Source organism: Physeter macrocephalus, chromosome 14 (genome assembly GCF_002837175.3).
Source record: "Physeter macrocephalus isolate SW-GA chromosome 14, ASM283717v5, whole genome shotgun sequence".
Taxonomy (NCBI): domain Eukaryota; kingdom Metazoa; phylum Chordata; class Mammalia; order Artiodactyla; family Physeteridae; genus Physeter; species Physeter macrocephalus.
This window is the reverse complement of record NC_041227.1, coordinates 77,331,932-77,352,538: the sequence shown is the minus strand read 5'-3', so window position 1 is coordinate 77,352,538 and position 20,607 is coordinate 77,331,932. Positions and strand designations below refer to the sequence as shown.

Here is a 20,607-nt window from a genome sequence, read left to right as displayed (position 1 = left end):
GGCCTCTCCCGTTGCGGAGCACAGGCTCCGGACGCGCAGGCTCAGCAGCCATGGCTCACGGGCCCAGCCGCTCCGCGGCATGTGGGATCTTCCCACACCGGGGCACGAACCCACGTCCCCTGCACTGGCAGGCGGATTCTTAACCACTGTGCCACCAGGGAAGTCCCAAATGAATTTTTTTTAAAGCCAATAAAAGGGAGACTCCACGAGTTTGGCAGTAACAGATGTCAAAGGCAGATGGATGGTCAGGAGAGGTAAGGACCTGAAAATGTCCACTGGATTTGACTATAATTAGGTCACTGCTAATCTTTACCAACAGATTCAGGAGAGTGGTAAGGACAAAACCAAGACACCAAGAATTGAAATGGGAATGGGAAGTGAAAACAACTCTACTGGAGAATATCTGTCTGTACTGTGTGCTGTACAACCCCCAAAAAACACACTAACAGAAATATCTGAAGGATGAGCAGGCCATTCCATGATTTAGGTTTTAGCCTTGGACTAAACAGTAAATATGTAAACAGGTCTACTTGGATCACAGTATTTTGGAGCCTGGAAAAATCACATGCACCAAGATCCTATTGGGCAGCAGGCCCACTGCTAAGATAAACAATAAGTCTAAGCCATATACTGAAATGATTTGATGCCTGTTATTAGGAGAGCTATCCACAATTATTTCAACTTCAACAAACAAATTTTTCCAGGTCTTAGGAAATCTTTGAAACCCACAAGTAACAAAAATGCTTTCTTCTTATAGTCAACACAAATCACACGATGGATGGTATTTTCCTTTTTCTATAACTGTCAAGAACATGAGTCATATTTGCAGCTCAATTCCAGTAGCCTTAAAGCATCATACTACCTATATGTGTGAACTTGACAACAACTAGGTGCCGCCCTGACTCTGTAGCAACTGTATTTTATGTGATAATGTCTTTTACCTATTTCTACCTTCACATTTTAAAATGTGGACCTTTATAAACCTCCTAAAATGCATTACAAAACAAAGTGGGGGAATACATACACCGACAAGAAAACTCACCTGGGATTCATTCATTTTCTGCTGCTCTTGGAAAAATCGTAGACTGTAAACGGTGGACCTAGAGGAAGGGAAGCAAGTAACTGAAGTGCTGAGTAACCTGACCTGCCCAGACAGGAACCTCCCGCATCAGGGCCATCAAAGAAAGTCCAATAAAATGACACCCTATGAACATTCAGAAGAGGCTAAAAGGGTCCTACAAGAGAAACACACACCTGTACCTATCCAATTCCAACACGATCAAGTTACTCTCATTGGTGAATATGACCAGTGACTGTTTCAAAGAGTTAAATAAAAAATGCAAATAAAAAAATTTCCCTGTGACACTACTTAAGTATTTTCTTATTGTCTCTTTAAATTGATTAAAATCAAAGATTCCACAGTAAGGGAGAATGTAAGCTCTCAAAAGTGGGATACACGTGCATCAAGGCACCGCACTGTTTGTAAATCATCTGACTCAATTTGGTTACCGCTGTACTTATGAGTGTTTTATTATGAAACTGACTTTAAGTGGACAGAACACCTGCCCTAGGAGCTTGCAGTCCTGGTAGCGACCCCACGTGCACACCCGGTGAGGACCTGGGACAAGTCACCTCCCTTCTCAGGCCCAATCTTCCTTCCTCAACCGAGGCAGCAGGACAAAAGCCCTGCAGACTCATCCTGCACTAACTACACTGTGCGACTCCACAGGGCACAACCCAGGGGGGCAGCAGACGCTTAGATTAGACAACCAACGTGCTGATGGGCCTTGAAAGACACGTGCGAGATCCCGACACGGCGACAGGAGGAGGAGGACGAGGAGGATCGGGGCTGGAGGCAGGGGTGGACGCGGCACGTCCCGGCCGAGCCTGTGGCCCCTGCTCCCCCAGGACACCCGCAACTCACAAGTCCCAGGGGAGCCCCATCCGGAGCAGCCGGCCCTGTCCTCCAGCGCGGCCCCTCCACCTCCAGGAAGCGGTCAAACCCTCCCGGTCGCTCTCCCGCGGGGCCCGGGGCGGGCTCCCCCGAGCCCCGCTCTCCAAGGGCCGCAGGGTCCACAACCGCCTGCAAGCCCGCAGACGCACCACCTACCCCGTCGGGACGCGCTGACCGGCCCCGGGCTCCCGAGGTTCCGGGCCGGGGGCTGCTCCTCCGGCGCGGTCCTCTCCCGGGGTCCCTCCTCTCCGCCTCCCGAAGCCACTAGGCCCGAGGAACTGGCTCTGGGCCTACGGGACAAGCTCCCTTCAGGCCCACGTCCCTTCCGGGGCCTCGCTGTGCAGCGCGCTGCAGACGGTCTGGCACTGCGCCGCCGCCGCCCGCACGGCCCCTCCGGCCCAGCCCGCGGACTCCGGAGCTGGCGCTCGGGGGTCCCCGTTCCAGCCTCTGCCCAGCCCACGCGAACCCTCGCCCACACAGCCCGCGCCCTCTGGGTGCCGGCCGGGCCAGACGGGGTCCAGCCCTTCAGGCCCCGGAATCCTCGCCCACCGGAGGCCAGAGCCTGGGAACGAAAGCAAGCGCTGACCCGGGCACGGATAAGAAACGCGAGCGGCGCGGCGCAGCGGCAGTGCGCGTGCGCAAATACGCACACAGGATGAGGAGCACCAACGATGTAGGAGGACGGAAATCCTCCTGCCAAGGCCCGCCCCGGAGAGCAAGACAAATACCAGGGCTCTATTTCCCAGAAGTCTCCGCGCCGTTAAGTTAGGGAACGTCTTAAATATCTCCAGCTCATCTGGCGGTGAAGAGGTGCTGTGCTGAGAGGTTGGGTCGCCTGGACCAGGGACTCAAATTTCCCCTTACTTTAAGCGAACGTCTGTTATGTCACCGCTTCTCGAGGAATCTTACCTGTGTCCTGGTGCGCTAATCTTTTCCTTACCTTGAATGCTTAAGTCTTAGAATAAGCCTCCACAGACAACTGATAAATAAGGGAAAGAGGTTTATCATGTTAGCTTACTATCATAGTGAGCTTTTTCATTAAAATATTAGTGAATAGAACTTAGCGTTAACAGAATAGAGTATTAGCCTAGGATACCTTCCTCCCCCTCGTAGGGAAAAAGAAACATAGGTTTTCCAAACCACTTTTAATTCGTGAAAACTGTAGAAAAATCATAAAATACAGAATTGAAAGAAGAAAATTACCCATACCTTTACTTCCTGAAGAGGATTATCTGTGTGGAAAAAAAATTGTGTGTTTCAATGGACAACTAAGCATTATTTGGAGGACATGGCTCTGCGTTGTCTTTCTTTGTCTTCGAGTTGTTTTACACATCTTCCAAGGTTGTAGGTAACATGAAATTCTGTCCACTTGGTAGGAAGTTCAGTTGACTCGCCAAACCCCTACCCAGGAAAAATCCAATTTTGCCTTCATTTCTTTATTTACATATTCATTTCAATAGTCCTGATCTGTAATGTGTCTCTTTCTCAGATTATCTTTTGAACCGATTATAACAGCTGTAGGTTCCCCCTTGAATGAAATAAAATACTTAGCCTGTGCTCATTTTTATATCTGTATGAGAGTCATGATCTCACCCTTATTTTTTTTTAAAGATTTATTATTTATTTATTTTATTTATCTTTGGCTGCATCAGGTCTTACTTGCAGCATGCGGGCTCTTTGTTGTGGAGCTTGGGCTTCTCTCTACTTGTGGTGCGTGGGCTTCTCTCTAGTTGTGGTGGGCTGGTTTTCTCTCTTTAGTTGTGGCGCACGGGCTCCAGGGCACGTGAGCTCTGTAGTTTGCGGCACTCGGGCTCTAGTTCAAGTGTGAAAGCTCAGTAGTTGTGGAACGCGGGCTTAGTTACCCTGCGACAAGTGGGATCTTAGTTCCCTGACCAGGGATTGAACCCAGGTCCCTTGCATTGTAAGGGGGATTCGTTACCACTGGACCACCAGGGAAGTCCCTACCCTTATGTTTTAACAGTTTTGGAGGTCTTCACAGAGATCCTGAATGGATTCACCTAACAGCACTAGGTAAACTTTGTGTCAGGAGTGGTGCACCTCATTCCTCAAGTATTTAAAAGTAAAACTATAATAGGATCCAGAAATTCCACTTCTGTGTATTTTTTTGGAAGAAAAAAAAACACTAGTTCAAAAAGACACATGCACCCCTATGTTCATTGAGCATTATTTATAATAGCCAGTGTATAGAAGCAAACTAAGTGTCCATCCATAGATGAATGGATAAAGAAGATGCGTCATATATATATATATACATATATATATAGGTATACACACACACACACCACAATGGACTATTAGCCATGAAAAAAAAAAGAATGAGGGGTTTCTCTGGGGTTGCAGTGGTTAAGAATCCGCCTGCCAGTACACAGGACATGGGTTCAAGCCCTGGTCCAGGAAGATCCCACATGCCACGGAGCAACTAAGCCCGTGTGCCACAACTATTGAGCCTGTGCTCTAGAGCCTGTGAGCCACAACTACTGAGCCTGCATACCACAACTACTGAAGCTCGCTCACCTAGAGCACATGCTCTGCAACAAGAGAAGCCACCTCAATGAGAAGCCCACGCAGCGCAATGAAGTGAAGCCTCCGCTCGCCGCACCTAGAGAAAAGGCCACATACAGCAACAAAGACCCAACGCAGCCAAAAATAAAATAAATAAATTTTTAAAGATTAAAAAAAAAGAATGAAATCTTGCCATTTGTGGCAACATGGAAGGACCTAGAGGGTATTATGCTAAGTGCAATAAGTCAGACAGAGAAAGACAAATACGGTATGATCTCATTTGTATGTGGAATCTAAAAAACAAAGCAAAAGAACTACTGTAACTAAACAGAAACAGACTCATAGATACAGAGAACAAACAGGTGGTTGCCAGAGGAGGGTAGGTGGATTAGTGAAATAGGTGAGGGACATTAAGAGGAGCAGATGACCAGTTACAAAATAAATGAGTCATGGGAATGAAATATACAGCATGGGCAATACAGTCAATAACATTATAATAACTTTGTACGGGGACCGATGGTAACTAAACCATGGTGACAGATGGTAACTAGACCATAACTAGACTTATCTTAGTGATCATTTTCTAATGTATAGAAATATCGATATTATGCACCTGGAACTCACATAGTGTTGTAGGTCAGATACACTGAATTAAAAATTTTTAATTAAAAAGGAAAGATAAAGGGCTTCCCTGGTGGCGCAGTGGTTGAGAGTCCACCTGCCGATGCAGGGGACACGGGTTCGTGCCCCGGTCCGGGAGGATCCCACATGCCGCGGAGCGGCTGGGCCCGTGAGCCATGGCCGCTGGGCCTGCGCGTCCGGAGCCTGTGCTCTTCGATGGGAGAGGCCACAGCACTGAGAGGCCCGCGTACCACAAAAAAAAAATAAAATAAATAAATAAAGGAAAGAATAGTGTGCCTCGTTAAAGATAGACACTCTCACATAGTATTGTAGGTCAGATACACTGAATTAAAAATTTTTAATTAGAAAGGAAAGATAAAGGGCTTCCCTGGTGGCGCAGTGGTTGAGAGTCCGCCTGCCGATGAAAATAAAATAAATAAATAAAGGAAAGAATAGTGTGCCTCGTTAAAGATAGACACTTAGTCATACAGCGGTTCTCTAGAACATATTCATCTTGTGTAACTGTAACTTTATACCCATTGAACAACTCCACATTCCTCCTCCCCTACACCTGACAATTTATGTTTGACTTTTTTAGATACCTCATATAAGTGGAAATACACAGTTCTGTCCTTCTGTGACTGACTTATTTCACTTACCATAATGTCTTCTTGTTATATTCCCATTGTCACAACTGGTAGGATTTCCTTCTAATAAGTGAATAATATTCTGTTATATGTATATACCACATATTCCTTATCCATTTGTCTGTTGATGAAAATGTGCGTTGTTTCCTATCTTGGCTCTTGTGAATAATGCTGTAATGAAAATAGAGGTGCATATATCTCTTCCAAATATTGATTTCATTTCCTTTGGATACACAGGCTATATTATATTATATTATATTATATTATATTATATTATATTATATTATATTATATTATATTATATTATAATTAGTGTGCTTCCCGGATCTTGTGTTTTTTACAAATTGAAGGTTTGCGGCAACTCTTTGTTGAGCAAGTCTACTGGCACCGTATTTCCAACAGCGGTTGCTCACTTCTTGTCTTTGTGTCATATTTTAGTAATTGTCACACTATTTCAAACCCTCCATCAGCAAAAAGATTACTACTCACCGAAGGCTCAGATGATGGTTAGCATTTTTTAGCAATAAAGTATTTTTAATTTTTTTTTTTTGGCTGTGCTGCACAACACGTGGGATCTCAGTTCCTCGACCAGGGATCCAACCTGCGCCCCCTGTATTGGAAGGCGGATTCTTAACCACTGGACCACCAGGGAAGTCCCGAAAGTATTTTTTTGTTAACATCTTCATTGGAGTATAATTGCTTTACAGTGTTGTGTTAGTTTCTGCTGTATAACAAAGTGAATCAGCTGTACGTATACATATATCCCCATATCCCCTCCATCTTGCGTCTCCCTCCCACCCCTCTAGGTGGACACAGAGCACTAAGATGATCTCCCTGTGCTAGGCGGCTGCTTCCCACTAGCTATCTGTTTTACATTTGGCAGTGTATATATATCCATGCCACTCTCTGGCTTCGTCCCGGCTTACCCTTCCCCCTGCCCGTATCCTCAAGTGCATTCTCTACGTCTGCGTCTTTATTCCTGTCCTAACACTAGGTTCATCAGAACCACTTTTTTTTCTTTAGATTCCATGAATACGTGTTAGCATATGGTATTTGTTTATCTCTTTCTGAGTTACTTCACTCTGTTTCATAGACTCTAGGTCCATCCACCTCACTACAAATAGTTCAATTTCGTTTCTTTTTATGGCTGAGTTATATTCCATTGTATATATGTGCCACATCTTCTTTATCCATTCAGCTGTCAGTGGACACTTAAGTTGCTTCCATGTCCTGGCTATTGTAACTAGTGCTGCAGTGAACATTGTGGTACGTGTCTCTTTTTGAATTATGGTCTTCTCAGCGTATATGCCCAGGAGTGAGATTGCTGGATTATATGGTAGTTCTATTTTTAGTTGTTTTTTTAAAAAAAATTTATTTATTTTTATTTATTTATTATTTTTGTCTGTGTTGGGTCTTCGTTGCTGTGGGCAGGCTTTCCCTAGTAGCAGCAAGCTGGCGCTACTCTGTTGCGGTGCACGGGTTTCTCATTGTGGTGGCTTCTCTTGTTGCGGAGCGCGGGCTCTAGGCACGCAAGCTTCAGTAGTTGTGGCACGCGGGCTCAGTACTTGTTGCGCACGGGCTTAGTTGCTCCACGGCATGTGGGATCTTCCCGGACCAGGGCTCGAACCCGTGTCCCATGCATTGGGAGGTGTATTCTTAACCACTGCGCCACCAGGGAAGCCCTATTTTTAGATTTTTAGGAAACCTCCATACTGTTCTCCATAGAGGCTGTATCAATGTAATTCCCAGCAACAGTGCAGGAGAGTTCCCTTTTCTCCACACCCTCTCCAGAGTTTATTGTTTGTAGATTTTTTGATGATGGCCATTCTGTCTGGTGTGTGGTGATACCACATGGTAGGTTTGATTTGCCTTTCTCTAATGATGAGTGTCGTAGAGCATCCTTTCATGTGTTTGTTGGCAATCTGTATATCTTCTTTGGAGAAATGTCCATTTAGGTCTTGTGCCCATTTTTGGATTGAGTTGTTTGTTTTTTGATATTGAGCTGCATGAGCTGCTTGTATATTTTGGAGATAAATCATTTGTCAGTTGGTTCGTTTACAAATATTTTCTCCTGTTCTGAGGGTAGTCTTTTTGTCTTGTTTATGGTTTCCTTTGCTGTACAAAAGCTTTTAAGTTTCATTAGGTCCCATTTGTTTATTTTTGTTTTTATTTCTATTTCTCTAAGAGGTGGGTCAAAACGGATCTTGCTGTGATTTATGTCATAGAGTGTTCTGCTTATGTTTTCCTCTAATAGTTTTATAGTGTCTGGTCTTACATGTAGGTCTTTAATCCATTTTGAGTTTATTTTTGTGTATGGTGTTAGTTAGTGTTCTCATTTCATTCTTCTGCAGGTAGCTGTCCAGTTTTCCAGGCCCCACTTATTGAAGAGGCTGTCTTTTCTCCATTGTATATTCTTGCCTCCTTTATCAAATATAAGGTGACCATATGTGTGTGGGTTTATCTCTGGGCTTCCTATCCTGTTCCATTGATCTACATTACTATTCCCTATAGTATTTTAAAATAAATATATGTACACTGTCGGTTTAGACACAAGGCTATTGCACACTTAATACACTACAGTATAGTGTAAACATAAGTTTTTCATGCACGGGTACACCTAAGAATTCATGTGACTCGCTTTATGGCGGTATTCGCTTCATTGCAGTGTTCTGGAACTGAAGCTGCAGTGTCTCTGAGCTGGGCCTGTACACCCAGAAGTGGGATTGCTGGATCATATGGAAATTTTATTTAAAAGATTTTCAGAAAACTCCATACTGTTTTCCACAGTGCCTGCACGATGTTACATTCCTGCCTACAATATGCAAGGGTTACGATTTCTCTACTACCTTGACAACTCTTATCTTTAAAAAAAAAAAAAATTGTAGGCATTCTCACAGATGTGAGGTAGTATCTCATTATGATATTGATTTGCATTTCCTGCATGGTTAGTGACGTTGAGCACCTTTTCATGTACCTGGTGCTGTGTTAAGTATTTCTAACACACATACACACACACAAAGGGATAGAAGGAATCTTTTGGAAGTGATGAGTATATTTCCGTGATTGTGTTGATGGTATCCCAGGTGTGTGCATATGTCCAAACTCATCAAGTTATATAAATGAAACATGGGCTGGACTTTGTATATCAATTATACATAAATAAAGCTGTAAAAGCCCAGCAACAATTTGTTTATTTCATGAGCCGGTGAAGCCCAGGTACATCTTTTCTCCTCTCCCAGGGGTGATCCCAAGCAGCCATTGAACTTGGCTCACTTTCTGTTTCTTTAGTTTCCCCTTCTATTACTTTTGTGTTTCTGCTTTGTTTTCAGATTACAGCTAAGTGGTTCCCCATTTGTAGCAGCAGTGATTCTGAGTTTGGCTCTGTTGTTTGAAGACTTGATGGTCTCTCCAAAGGGATTAAGTTTCTACAGAACTAATCTCAGTTAGGTGAGAGGTAACAGAGGATCTAGTTTGTTAGTCTTTTCTTAGTCTTTTCTATTTGTCTATTTGTCTACTTTGACAAGCTTGTATCAATTAAGACTCTCTTGCCCAATGGGAGGAGAACGGCTCTTTAATATCTAGAATGGTGAGTGTTTATTCCTGACCCATGTCTAAAACTTAAAAGTGAAGGTAAAAGTTCCATTTCTCTGTATGTCTGTGTGTCTGTAATTCAGAAAGGTCTTTACCTCTGACAGTGTGACCATGTAATGTTTTCCTACTTCTGGACCTGTTAAAGTAGATTGTAGAGTCTCTTAAATCAAAGGGTTTCTGTCCTGATTAGCTTACAAAGATACAAATGTGCTTATAGAAATTATATATCTCTAAAATTCTCAGAGAGAAAGGAATTAGAATTTCTAATTCTTTAAATGTGCTAGAAGAGTATTGTTATAGAAATGAAGTCAGGGAATTCCCTTGCGATCCAGTGGTTAGGACTCGGTGCTTTCACTGCCAGGGTCCGGGTTCAGTCCTTGCTCAGGGAACTAAGATCCAGCAAGCCTCTCGGTGCAGCCAAAGGAAAAAAAAAAAAAAAGACAACATCAACTCAGAAATTTAAAGACTTTAAGTTTACATAATTTAGGTAAATCTTTGACAAATGAAGCTAGTTTAATATTTTTGTTTAATAAAAAGTTATTCCTATCTTATTTATCAGTATTAGGCCTACATTTTAAAAAATTCTACTTGGGGGTATTCTTCCAAAATTTATATAGGTGTACCCATCAAATAAGCTAACATTACTTCTACTTAATATTTAAGGTTACGAAAAATGTAAATTTGTGTTTAACCATATTTAATTTTTATTCCGACAAAGTTTATTTCAACAGTAACTATGTTTTGTACTGTGTTAGCTTGTCGATAATTTCCAAGATCTTCAGTTTACGTAAACCCTTGAACTGCTATTAAATTGTGTTACTTACCGGATAATCATTGGATACCGAGGTCACTTCTAAGCAAGACAGAAATCTGAAACATTGATTACTAAGCATAATCTCAAGTTATATGCTCTTGCTGCATATTTTTATTTGTTACCTAGAGGGTATGTCTGTGGGTGTGTTAATGAAGGTGTTTGTCTCTGCCACTTGGAGAAGTTGTGTAAGGGATGTTTGTGGCTCTGTAAAGTTGTGTTATGTGTGTTCGTGAGCTCTGCTAGCCGAAAATGCTGATGTGTGATGGGCAGTTGTCAGTTATTCACTCCTAGTTTTGTTTGTGGAATGGCCGTACGTTTGGTTCAAAGTGGTGATTAATATCACATGAACGAGGCTTGACCAATAGTAATGTTATCGGCTGGAGCAGAGCTGAGGTTCAGCGGCTCGTCGCTCAGAAGTCAGTGTTCCAGAGACAAGGGTTGGTGGAAGAAGAAAGATGCTTTATTCAGGAGGCCGGCCACCTGGGAAGATGGTGGACTAGTGTCCCCAAAACCATCCCCCAGTTGCCAATTAGAGGGCAGAGTGGTTTATAGGGAAGAGACGGGAAGTCTCTGGGCTGTGCAGGTGGGGGCTACGTGCCGAGTAGCACAATCAGTGCTGACCATCATCTTGAAATTGGTCATGCAGTGGTGTGGTCAGTGTCATGTGGATTGTTTCAGGCACAGTTAATCTTCAACTCCAGTGTTGGTTTGTTGCCATTTCCTTGAGGCCAGTTCCTGGAATTGTGTAAGCCATAGGTTCAGGTCTGCTCAGGCTGGAGCAGCTTATGTCATAGGTCCAGTCTGGTCATCATACAGTTAGCTTTCTCCTCTTGTAGCGGGTTTAGTATCTGCCAAAGAAGTTAGGAGTGTGTCTCTGACACTGTTAACTTATGTCCTTCGGGAGGAACTAAAGGTTCTGTGACTGCTGTTGTCCTAATCGTTAAGTGCTTGAACCTGTTCTTTTGTGACTGCCAGAGGTTCAGGTCTGCTCAGGGTGGAGCAGCTTATGTCATAGCTCCAGTCTGGTCATCATACAGTTAGCTTTCTCCTCTTGTAGTGGGTTTAGTATCTGCCAAACAAGTTAGGAGTGTGTCTCTGACACTGTTAACTTATATCCTTCGGGAGGAACTAAAGATTCTGTGACTGCTGTTGTCCTAATCGTTAAGTGCTTGAACCTGTTCTTTTGTGACTCAGGGGAGGCCTGGGAGACTGCAGCTGTTTTACAAACAAGAGGAGGGGACATGGAAGGGCCCTGCAGGTTCCTGCTTGGTTCCAGCAACCGAGAGGTACAACTCTGTATGCAAGATAATGAGATGTCGTTTTGTTTATTAACAGGAACAAAAATAGTTTGGTCCTAAAGTAAAATGACTGATTGTTCCAGCACCAGGAAGAGGATAGTGAAGGACACAACCTGAATGAATATAGAAAGTTGTACGATATTGGGGGAAAGGGAATTTTATTTGTCTGAGCCGCAGGCAGCTCAGTTTTGTTGTTTATTCCAGAGATTTTCAAAAAAGAGCTTATGGTTCTCTTAGTATCAAATATTATATTGATGCAAAGCTGAAGTTTGGTTTTCTCTCTGTATCAGTGATAAATTGTCTGAGTGGAGTATTGGTCTCTTTCATAAGTGGTTGGAAAAGTTGTTCTGTAAATCTGCCTAAACAGCAGAGATTGTGTATCTCACTGGAAGAGCTTTCTGCATCTAGTTCTGAATTCATCCGGCCGTATTATTTTTTGAAAATAAATGCACAGGGACTTCCCTGGTGGCTCAGTGGTTAAGAATCCGCCTGCCAGTGCAGGGCACACGGGTTCGAGTCCTGGTCCGGGAAGATCCCACATACTTTTAGAAACTAGAGCACGGAAAGAGTAAGGTTATATGAAATTTGAAATGCTAAAGATTGTCATAGTTTGAAGCAGTTTGAAGATTGTTGGAAGAAATTATTTGTCATTCATTCAAGTAATAAACATTTGATGAATACTTGCAAAAAAGAAAAAAACCTCTAGAGCCCGGGAGCCGCAACTTCTAGAATCCACGTGCCTAGAGCCCATGCTCCGCAACAAGAGAAGCCACCGCATTGAGAAGCCGACGCAGCACAACGAAGAGTAGCCCCCGCTCACCGCCACTAGAGAAAGTCCACGTGCAACAATGAAGACCCAACGCAGACAAAAATAAATAAATAAGTAAATAAATGTATTGTAAAAAAAGAAAATAAATGAACAACAAAATTTCTGCATTTCTGAGAAAGTTAAGCTTCCTTAAAACTGTGTTCCTTTTGGTCTGTTTTTTTTTTTTTAAAGTGTACTGTCAGGAATTCCCTGGCATTTCATGGGTTAGGACTCTGCACTTCCACCACTAGAGGCCTTTTGTTGATCCCTGGTCAGGGAACTAAGATCCTGCAAGCTGCGTGGCGAGGCCAAAAAACAGCAAAGACAAAATAGTCATACTTTGGCCATTAAACAAGGTCAAGGACCTTTAGTTCCTCCTCAAGGGCTATCGGGTAATATTCTGAGCCACGTCCATGGAGCAGTTTTGCAGAGACTGAAACCCCCAGCAGGTGGAAGAAGTTAACTACATGCTGCCCACAAGCACAAAGACCCCAGAGCAGTTGGAACCGCAAGGCTGATGATGTTGAGTCCCCGTGACCTCACCACCAACCAATCAGAAGAATGTCCGTGAGCTGATCACGCACCCTGTAACCCTGTCTTCAACATGTAGTCCCTTTCTCTTTTCCCTATATAGTCCTCAAGCAAAACCTCAGGAGGGGAGAGTTGGTTCTTTGGGACATTAGTCCACGTTCTTCTCTGGACTGCCGGCTTCCTCAATAAAGCTATCTTTCCTTTTACCCAACACTTGTCTCTCAGTATTGGAGTCCTGAATGATGCAAGATCTGCCTCGTCTTCTGTAGCTGTTTCTACATGAAAAATAATTCAGGATTATTTTTCAGAGTGAAGAAATGTGGTTGGATAATCACAACGCCATTCAGCAACACCTCGTTGGACAGCAAACAGGCGAAGCCGACTGGTAATGACCACACACATCATGATTGTGAGAAGACTTTCATCTTTATTATATTTCCCCAAAAGCTGCGTTACACGGTACTCTTTAATAATCTAAAATAATATACAAACATGTTGAGACAAGTTAAAAAATTACAACTGAATTCCCACAATTCAATAATGAGAGCTAAAAAAATACAAATTTATGCTTACAAGAATTGGGAAGAAATACCCACCTAGCTATAATTAGAATGGAAATATTCTGGAATAGATTAAATGTATATTATGTAATAGATGAAAACAAAAATCTCTTTTGAAAATGTGAGTCAAATTGTATATATGTGTAAATATACAACAGCTATAATGCTCATTACGAAAGTTTGTAGGAACCAGAGGTTTGAAAATGAAGACTGTTTCAAAACTATTTAAAATAACTATATAAGTATAAAATATCAAGATACAATAATTTTATAGGTGACATTTTCAAAATAAGCCACTGAAAGTTAAGTCATCAGTCCCGACCCTCTGGCTCTAATTGTATATTTTAAAGCTACTCCCTCCTCTTCTGAGCCCCTACACTCCACCTTCAAATGCTTCTAGACTGGGGCCAGCAAGTGTCTAACAGATGGGACCTCTAATGTTCATCTCAGGGGAGATTTGAGTGAAATGATCTGAAAGTTGAGGTGGTGCCTTCCAAAAGGCTGGAACCTGAAGAAGCCCTGATTTCTTGCTGTCGTGCCACAGACGCCTAGCAGCCCGCCCCGCTCCTAGGAGTGTGACACGAAAACTCTCTTCAGCTCGTTCTAGAAGATGCTGTGTTGTTCCCGATTGTCTGCGCACGAGGCTTCTCCCTTCCTTCCTCACGGCTGTGGTCAGTGTCTGCACTGACCTCGTGGTGAACATGCTCATCTCCCCTGGGCTCTGTGATCTGGAAGTAAGAGAAAGAGCAAGGATGTCAGAGTTCAAAGGGGCACCTGTCCAGATATAAACGTTTTCACATTCTTAGTCAATTCTAACCAGAATTGAGACTCATTTATGATTGCAGTTTTATCTCAAATTCTGCATTCTGAACCCCAGTCCTGAACCATTCATTGTTTTCAAGTGCGATTCTTGGACTTTGGTGACCCTGACTCCAAAAACTACTGAATACACATAAGGTCAGGCCCAGAAATCTGCTTTATAGCCCAGACGCCAGGTGATTCTGTTCAGGGAGCTGGCATTTGGCGAATGCTGCTTTCTTCTTAACTCACCTTGGTCCTTTGGCACCACTTAAATTCTGAACTTGGAACCACACTACAGACATCACTGACAAGTCAACATCGTGGACCAGGAGACCTGATGCCTGATCCTTAAACCTAATCCTGCATCCTAATGTCTATTTTATTATTAATTTTTAATTTATTTACTTATTTTCTTTATTTTATTTTTGGCTGTATTGGGTCTTTGTCACTGCGCGTGGGCTGTCTCTAGTTGTGGTGAGCAAGGACTACTGTCTGTTGCTTCTCATGACGTTGGCTTCTCTTGTTGCGGAGCACGCGCTCTAGGTGCACAGGCTGAGTAGTTGTGGCTTGCGGGCTCTGGAATGCAGGCTCAGTAGTTGTGGCTCGGGTGCTTTAGAGCGCAGGCGCAGTAGTTGTGGCGCAAGGGCTTAGTTGCTCCGCGGCATGTGGGGTCTTCACAGACCAGGGCTCGCACCCTAATGCCCTGCGTTGGCAGGCGGATTCTTAACCACTGCGCCACCAGAAAAGTCCCTGGATCCTAATGTTTAAATAATACTCAGTCCTAAACTTGTTTAGTGTTATGGGCTGAAGCCCCTACACTCCACCTTCAAATGCTTCTAGACTGGGGCCAGCAAGTGTCTAACAGATGGGACCTCTAATGTTCATCTCAGGGGAGATTTGAGTGAAATGATCTGAAAATTGAGGTGGTGCCTTCCAAAAGGCTGGAACCTGAAGAAGCCCTGATTTCTTGTTGTCGTGCCACAGACGCCTAGCAGCCCGCCCCGCTCCTAGGAGTGTGACACGAAAACTCTCTTCAGCTCGTTCTAGAAGATGCTGTGTTGTTCCCGATTGTCTGCGCACGAGGCTTCTCCCTTCCTTCCTCACGGCTGTGGTCAGTGTCTGCACTGACCTCGTGGTGAACATGCTCATCTCCCCTGGGCTCTGTGATCTGGAAGTAAGAGAAAGAGCAAGGATGTCAGAGTTCAAAGGGGCACCTGTCCAGATATAAACGTTTTCACATTCTTAGTCAATTCTAACCAGAATTGAGACTCATTTATGATTGCAGTTTTATCTCAAATTCTGCATTCTGAACCCCAATCCTGAACCATTCATTGTTTTCAAGTGCGATTCTTGGACTTTGGTGACCCTGACTCCAAAAACTACTGAATACACATAAGGTCAGGCCCAGAAATCTGCTTTATAGCCCAGACGCCAGGTGATTCTGTTCAGGGAGCTGGCATTTGGCGAATGCTGCTTTCTTCTTAACTCACCTTGGTCCTTTGGCACCACTTAAATTCTGAACTTGGAACCACACTACAGACATCACTGACAAGTCAACATCGTGGACCAGGAGACCTGATGCCTGATCCTTAAACCTAATCCTGCATCCTAATGTCTATTTTATTATTAATTTTTAATTTATTTACTTATTTATTTTATTTTTGGCTGTATTGGGTCTTTGTCACTGCGCGTGGGCTGTCTCTAGTTGTGGTGAGCAAGGACTACTGTCTGTTGCTTCTCATGACGTTGGCTTCTCTTGTTGCGGAGCACGCGCTCTAGGTGCACAGGCTGAGTAGTTGTGGCTTGCGGGCTCTGGAATGCAGGCTCAGTAGTTGTGGCTCGGGTGCTTTAGAGCGCAGGCGCAGTAGTTGTGGCGCAAGGGCTTAGTTGCTCCGCGGCATGTGGGGTCTTCACAGACCAGGGCTCGCACCCTAATGCCCTGCGTTGGCAGGCGGATTCTTAACCACTGCGCCACCAGAAAAGTCCCTGGATCCTAATGTTTAAATAATACTCAGTCCTAAACTTGTTTAGTGTTATGGGCTGAATGTTTGTGTCCCCCCATATTCTTATGTTGAAATCTTAAAATCTTAACCACTAAGGTGCTGGTATTAGGAAGTGGGGTCCTTGGGAGGTTATTAGGTCATGGGATAGAGCCCTCATGAATGATATTATTGCCCTTGTAAAAGAGACTGCGTTGTGTTGTTTATAAGCCACGCAGTCTGTAGTATTTTGTTAGGGCAGGTCAAACGGACTAAGACAGCTAGTTCGCAAGATTTAAACCAAATGTTGGCTCAATCCTCTGCCCACATCTAGCACTCTAATGTGTCAAGTGTAACAGGCCATGCTGCAGATGGCATTCCTTAACCTTCACTCGTTGTTATAAACCCCCTTGACCGTAAACTTGAGGGGGAAAAGGTGAATTGTACAAGAGGAATCAATGGTCCACAAGTGGTGAGTCAGGGGAAATAGAGTCACAGGTGACCTGGCCATAAGCAATTTGAAAGTAAATTTGGATGAAAATAAGGCTAGTTGGGCTTCCCTGGTGGCACAGTGGTTGAGAATCCACCTGCCGATGCAGGGGACACGGGTTCGAGCCCTCGTCCGGGAAGATCCCACATGCCGCGGAGCAACTAAGCCCGTGCACCACAGCTACAGAGCCTGCGCCCTAGAGCCCATGCGCCACAACTACTGAGCCCGTGCGCCTACAGCCCATGCTCCGCCAGAAAGAGAAGCCACCACAATGAGAAGCCCGCGTACCACACCGAAGAGTAGCCCCCGCTCGCCGCAACTAGAGAAAGACTGCGTGCAGCAACGAAGACCCAACGCAGCCAAAAATAAGTGAAACAAAAATCTTAAGAAAAAAAAAGAATTGTCGTTGTGCAACCTTCCCGACCATCCATCTCCAGAATGTTTTCATCCTGTCAAACTGAAGCTCTGTCCCCATTAAACACTGACTCCCCATCGCTCCCAAACTCCTGAGGCCCAGCTTTCCACTTTCTGTCTCTATGAATTTGACCCTCTGGGGATCTCACAGAAGTGGAATCATGTAACATTTGTCCATTTGTATGTGGCGTATCCACTTAGCATCATGTCTTCAAGTGTCATTTGTGTGGTAACTATCAAAATTGCCTTCCCAGACCCCAAAGCCAGTGTGGACAGTACACAGTGAGTGAGAAGGAAATCAAACCCTGGGTCTGAAGAAGTTCAGATGTATGCCAAGTGCAATGGGAAACCAGGGCGGACCGCAAAAAAAAAAAAAAAAAAAAAAATTTCCTTCCTAGACCCCAAAGCCAGTGTGGACAGTACACAGTGAGTGAGAAGGAAATCAAACCCTGGGTCTGAAGAAGTTCAGATGTATGCCAAGTGCAATGGGAAACCAGGGAATGAGAAGTGTCGTGATCCAGTTTGCAGTGAAAGGGAAAAAATTGATTTTGGCTCTTGTATACATGGATGGGGTGGGCATTCAGCAAGGGTGGAAGTCGGGAGACCCAGCTATGGTTAGGAATTTGGCGTGGTAGTCCAGGAAGATGATGTCTGAGAAGATGGAGAGAAGGAAACAGGTTCCATATATTTGGAGGGAAAATCAGCAGGGCTCATCGGGGGATCCGACTGGGGGGAGGTAGCGGGGCGGTATTTCTGTTTACTCTGTGTGCACGTGTGTGCTTATACCTCTACTACTGAGACATAATTGTTTCTACAAAGAAACACCTTTCCTCTTAAAAGTGGAATTGTTAAATTTTCACTGTTTATACAAAGAAATGTCAGACCATCATTGAAAACTACATAAATGCTCTTTGTATCAATTAGAAACTTTCCTTCCTTTTTGTGGATGAATAATATCTGTTGCATGAATATATACACTACATTTTCTTTATCCATTCATCTGTCAGTGAGCACTTGGGTTGTTTCCACATTTTGGCTCTGAATCTTGCTTTTGAATTATTGTTTGGACTTTGATGAGAAGTATCTCTGTTGTTCGGGATGTGCCCAGAGTTTTCTTTTGTCTTTTGATCACTTAGATACATCTAATTGGCCCAAGCAGTGCATACGTAGAGTCCAGTCCGTTCGTCCAAGGTGCAGGGACCGAGAGTCTCTTTGGTTTGCACTCGTGGAATTCCTGAGATGCTCTAGGTCTCAGAGGCCATGCAAAGAGCGTCTGAGGCCTTCCAGAGCTGCCGCAGGCCGGCTCTCCTCGGGGTCTGCACTGCTGGGAAAAGCACTGCTGCTTGAGGACCTGTGTCCCTCTGCTGTAGACGGTCCATTGTTAGGAGGCAAGTGAGTTCAGCTGTGCATTCATCATGCTTTCAGCCATCACAGCTGATTGGGTCCTTGTATAACCAGACAGAAGCTCACTCTCCCTCTTGGTTAACCGGCTTTCAAATATTAGAAGGTTGGCCTTCTGTCCCCGTGAAAAGTTCTCTTGTGTACTGTGAAATACCCTGATTGCTTTATCTCGTCTTCAGATGGGATTTGCATAATCCCGCCTCACCTTGTCCGCATGTGCTACAGTCGGGTGGGACCCATCTTAAGATGTGTTGGTATGTTGTCCAAAAATGGCGCAAACAGCCCACATTGAATCTGATGTTGTCGGTGAGCAGGACCTTGTGGGGCCTTCCTGGGACGGATTCTCCCCATGTCTTCTGCCTGCTCCTTGTCTTTAGAACATTTTAGCCTCCTAGCCTTCCCTGAGTTCGAAACAAACAATTTAATCAGAGAAGTGAGAAAGTGCAAAAAGAAAGGAAGACAGTCGAAAAGGACCAAATAATACTAGTGTAGGTGTTAAACAAAGTCAAGGACCTTTAGTTCCTCCTCCAGGGCTGTCGATACTGTTCTGAGCCACGTCCTTGGAGCTGTTTTGCAGAGACTGAAGCCCCCAGCAGGTGGAAGAAGTTAACTGCATGCTGCCCACAAGCAGGAAGACCCCAGACCGGCTGGAACCAGAAGGTTGATGATGTTGACCTCCAATTACCTCACCACCAACCAATCGGAAGAAGGTCCACAAGCTGACCACACACCCCTCAACCTCCCCTCCGTCACCCCACTCTTTCGTAATTCACTTTAAACATGTTTTAAGTTTTATATTGGGAGTATAGTTGATTGACAATGTTGTGTTAGTTTCCGGTGTACAGCAAAGTGATTCAGTTACATGTATACAGATATCTGTTGTTTTTCAGATTGTTTCCCCATTTAGGGTATTAGAGAATTTTGTGTTTTTTTCGTCACGCTGTGTGGCTTGTAGGATCTCAGTTCCCTGAGCAGGGATTGAACCCGGGCCCCGGCCGTGAAAGCCCAGAATCCTAACCTCTGGGCCACCAGGGAATTCCCTAGGTTAGTGGAGAATATTGAGGAGAGGTCCCTGTGCTATACAGGAGGTCCTTGTTGATCGCCTGTTTTATATATAGTAGTGTGTATACGTTAATCCCAACCTCCTGGTCTATCCCTGTCCCCCAGCTTTCCCCTTTGGTAACCATAAGTTTGTTTTCCATGTCTGTGAGTCTGTTTCTGTTTTGTAAAGAAGTTCATTCGTATCACTGTTTTAGATTCCACATAGAAGTGATATCGTATGGTATTTGTCTTTCTCTGTCTGACTTCCTTCACTTAGTATGATAATCTCTGGGTCCATCCATGTTGCTGCAAATGACATGATCTCATTCTTTTTTATGGCTGAGTAGTATTCCATGGCATATATGTACCACCTCTTCCTTATCCATTCCTCTGTCGATGGACATTTAAGTTGCTTCCATGTCTTGGCTATTGTAAATAGTACTGTTATAAATATTGGGGTGCATGTGTCTTCTCGAATTATAGTTTTCTCTGGGTATATGCCCAGGAATGGGATTGCTGGGTCCTACGGTAGCTCTAGCTTTAGTGTTTTGAGGAACCTGCACACTGTTCTCCATAGTGGCGGCACCAGTGTACATTGCCACCAACAGCCTCACCCCATCTGCAAACACCTTTCCCTGAAAGCCGTTGGGGAGTGGGGGCCTTTTGAGCCCTAGATACCTGGACCCCTTGCTTGTTGCCCTGCCGTAAACGCTGCGCTTTCCTTCGCCGTGACCCGGTGTCGGTCGATTGTCATTACCACGTGCACCCGAGTGGACCCAAGTTTGGTTCAGTAGCAGCGTGTTCAGAGACAAGCAAAACTATCACCTCTCCTCCTCTTTTTTCGTCCTGTGGATGCAGTTGAACATAACAACGGCTGTAGCTCTAGTGCACAAATACCAGTAGAGTGAAGCAGAAGTGCTTTGTCAATACAATGCTTTCGGAATGAGAGTCACGTGGAGAAAATCTTACAACACAGATGCCTGGACCCAGCCTCACAGATTCTAATGCCACAGCACTGAGCTAGGGCCTCATTTTAACTTTCTCAATTGACATGTTTCTGATTTGGAAGTCTCTGGGTGGGATGTGCCACCCAGGCTGGTGCAGTAGGGGGTCTTCAAGGCGTCGTTGAATGAA

General features: G+C 44.2%; 2 protein-coding genes and 1 long non-coding RNA gene across 8 annotated transcripts in view; 2 read left to right on the top strand and 1 right to left on the bottom strand.

The window, feature by feature from the left end:
• RBAK (RB associated KRAB zinc finger) overlaps positions 1–2,642 on the bottom strand; it is a 31,470-nt gene extending 28,828 nt beyond the window's left edge. For 2 of the 6 annotated variants that reach the window (XR_003683150.2, XM_028499797.1), the window contains exons 1-2: positions 2,111–2,534; positions 1,043–1,100 (exon numbers count right to left, since the gene is read on the bottom strand). Coding sequence is in view for 5 of the 6 variants with exons in the window: in XM_028499797.1 (XP_028355598.1) it covers positions 1,043–1,057 (15 nt within the window). In the remaining variant the exon portion in view is untranslated. The other 4 variants (XM_028499792.1, XM_028499794.1, XM_028499793.2 and 1 more) reach the window with 4 other exon arrangements.
• An 8,530-nt stretch (positions 2,643–11,172) lies between these two features.
• On the top strand, positions 11,173–14,142 carry LOC129391336 (uncharacterized). Its single transcript, XR_003683146.2, has 3 exons — positions 11,173–11,436; positions 13,096–13,246; positions 13,698–14,142. It is a non-coding gene; the product is annotated as an uncharacterized lncRNA (long non-coding RNA).
• Positions 14,143–19,126: 4,984 nt separating this feature from the next.
• Positions 19,127–20,607, top strand: part of LOC112063646 (zinc finger protein 12) — a 73,043-nt gene continuing 71,562 nt past the window's right edge. Inside the window, exon 1 of the mRNA XM_055089760.1 lies at positions 19,127–19,196. The gene's annotated coding sequence lies outside the window, so the exon portion shown is untranslated. The remainder of the gene's footprint in view (positions 19,197–20,607) is intronic.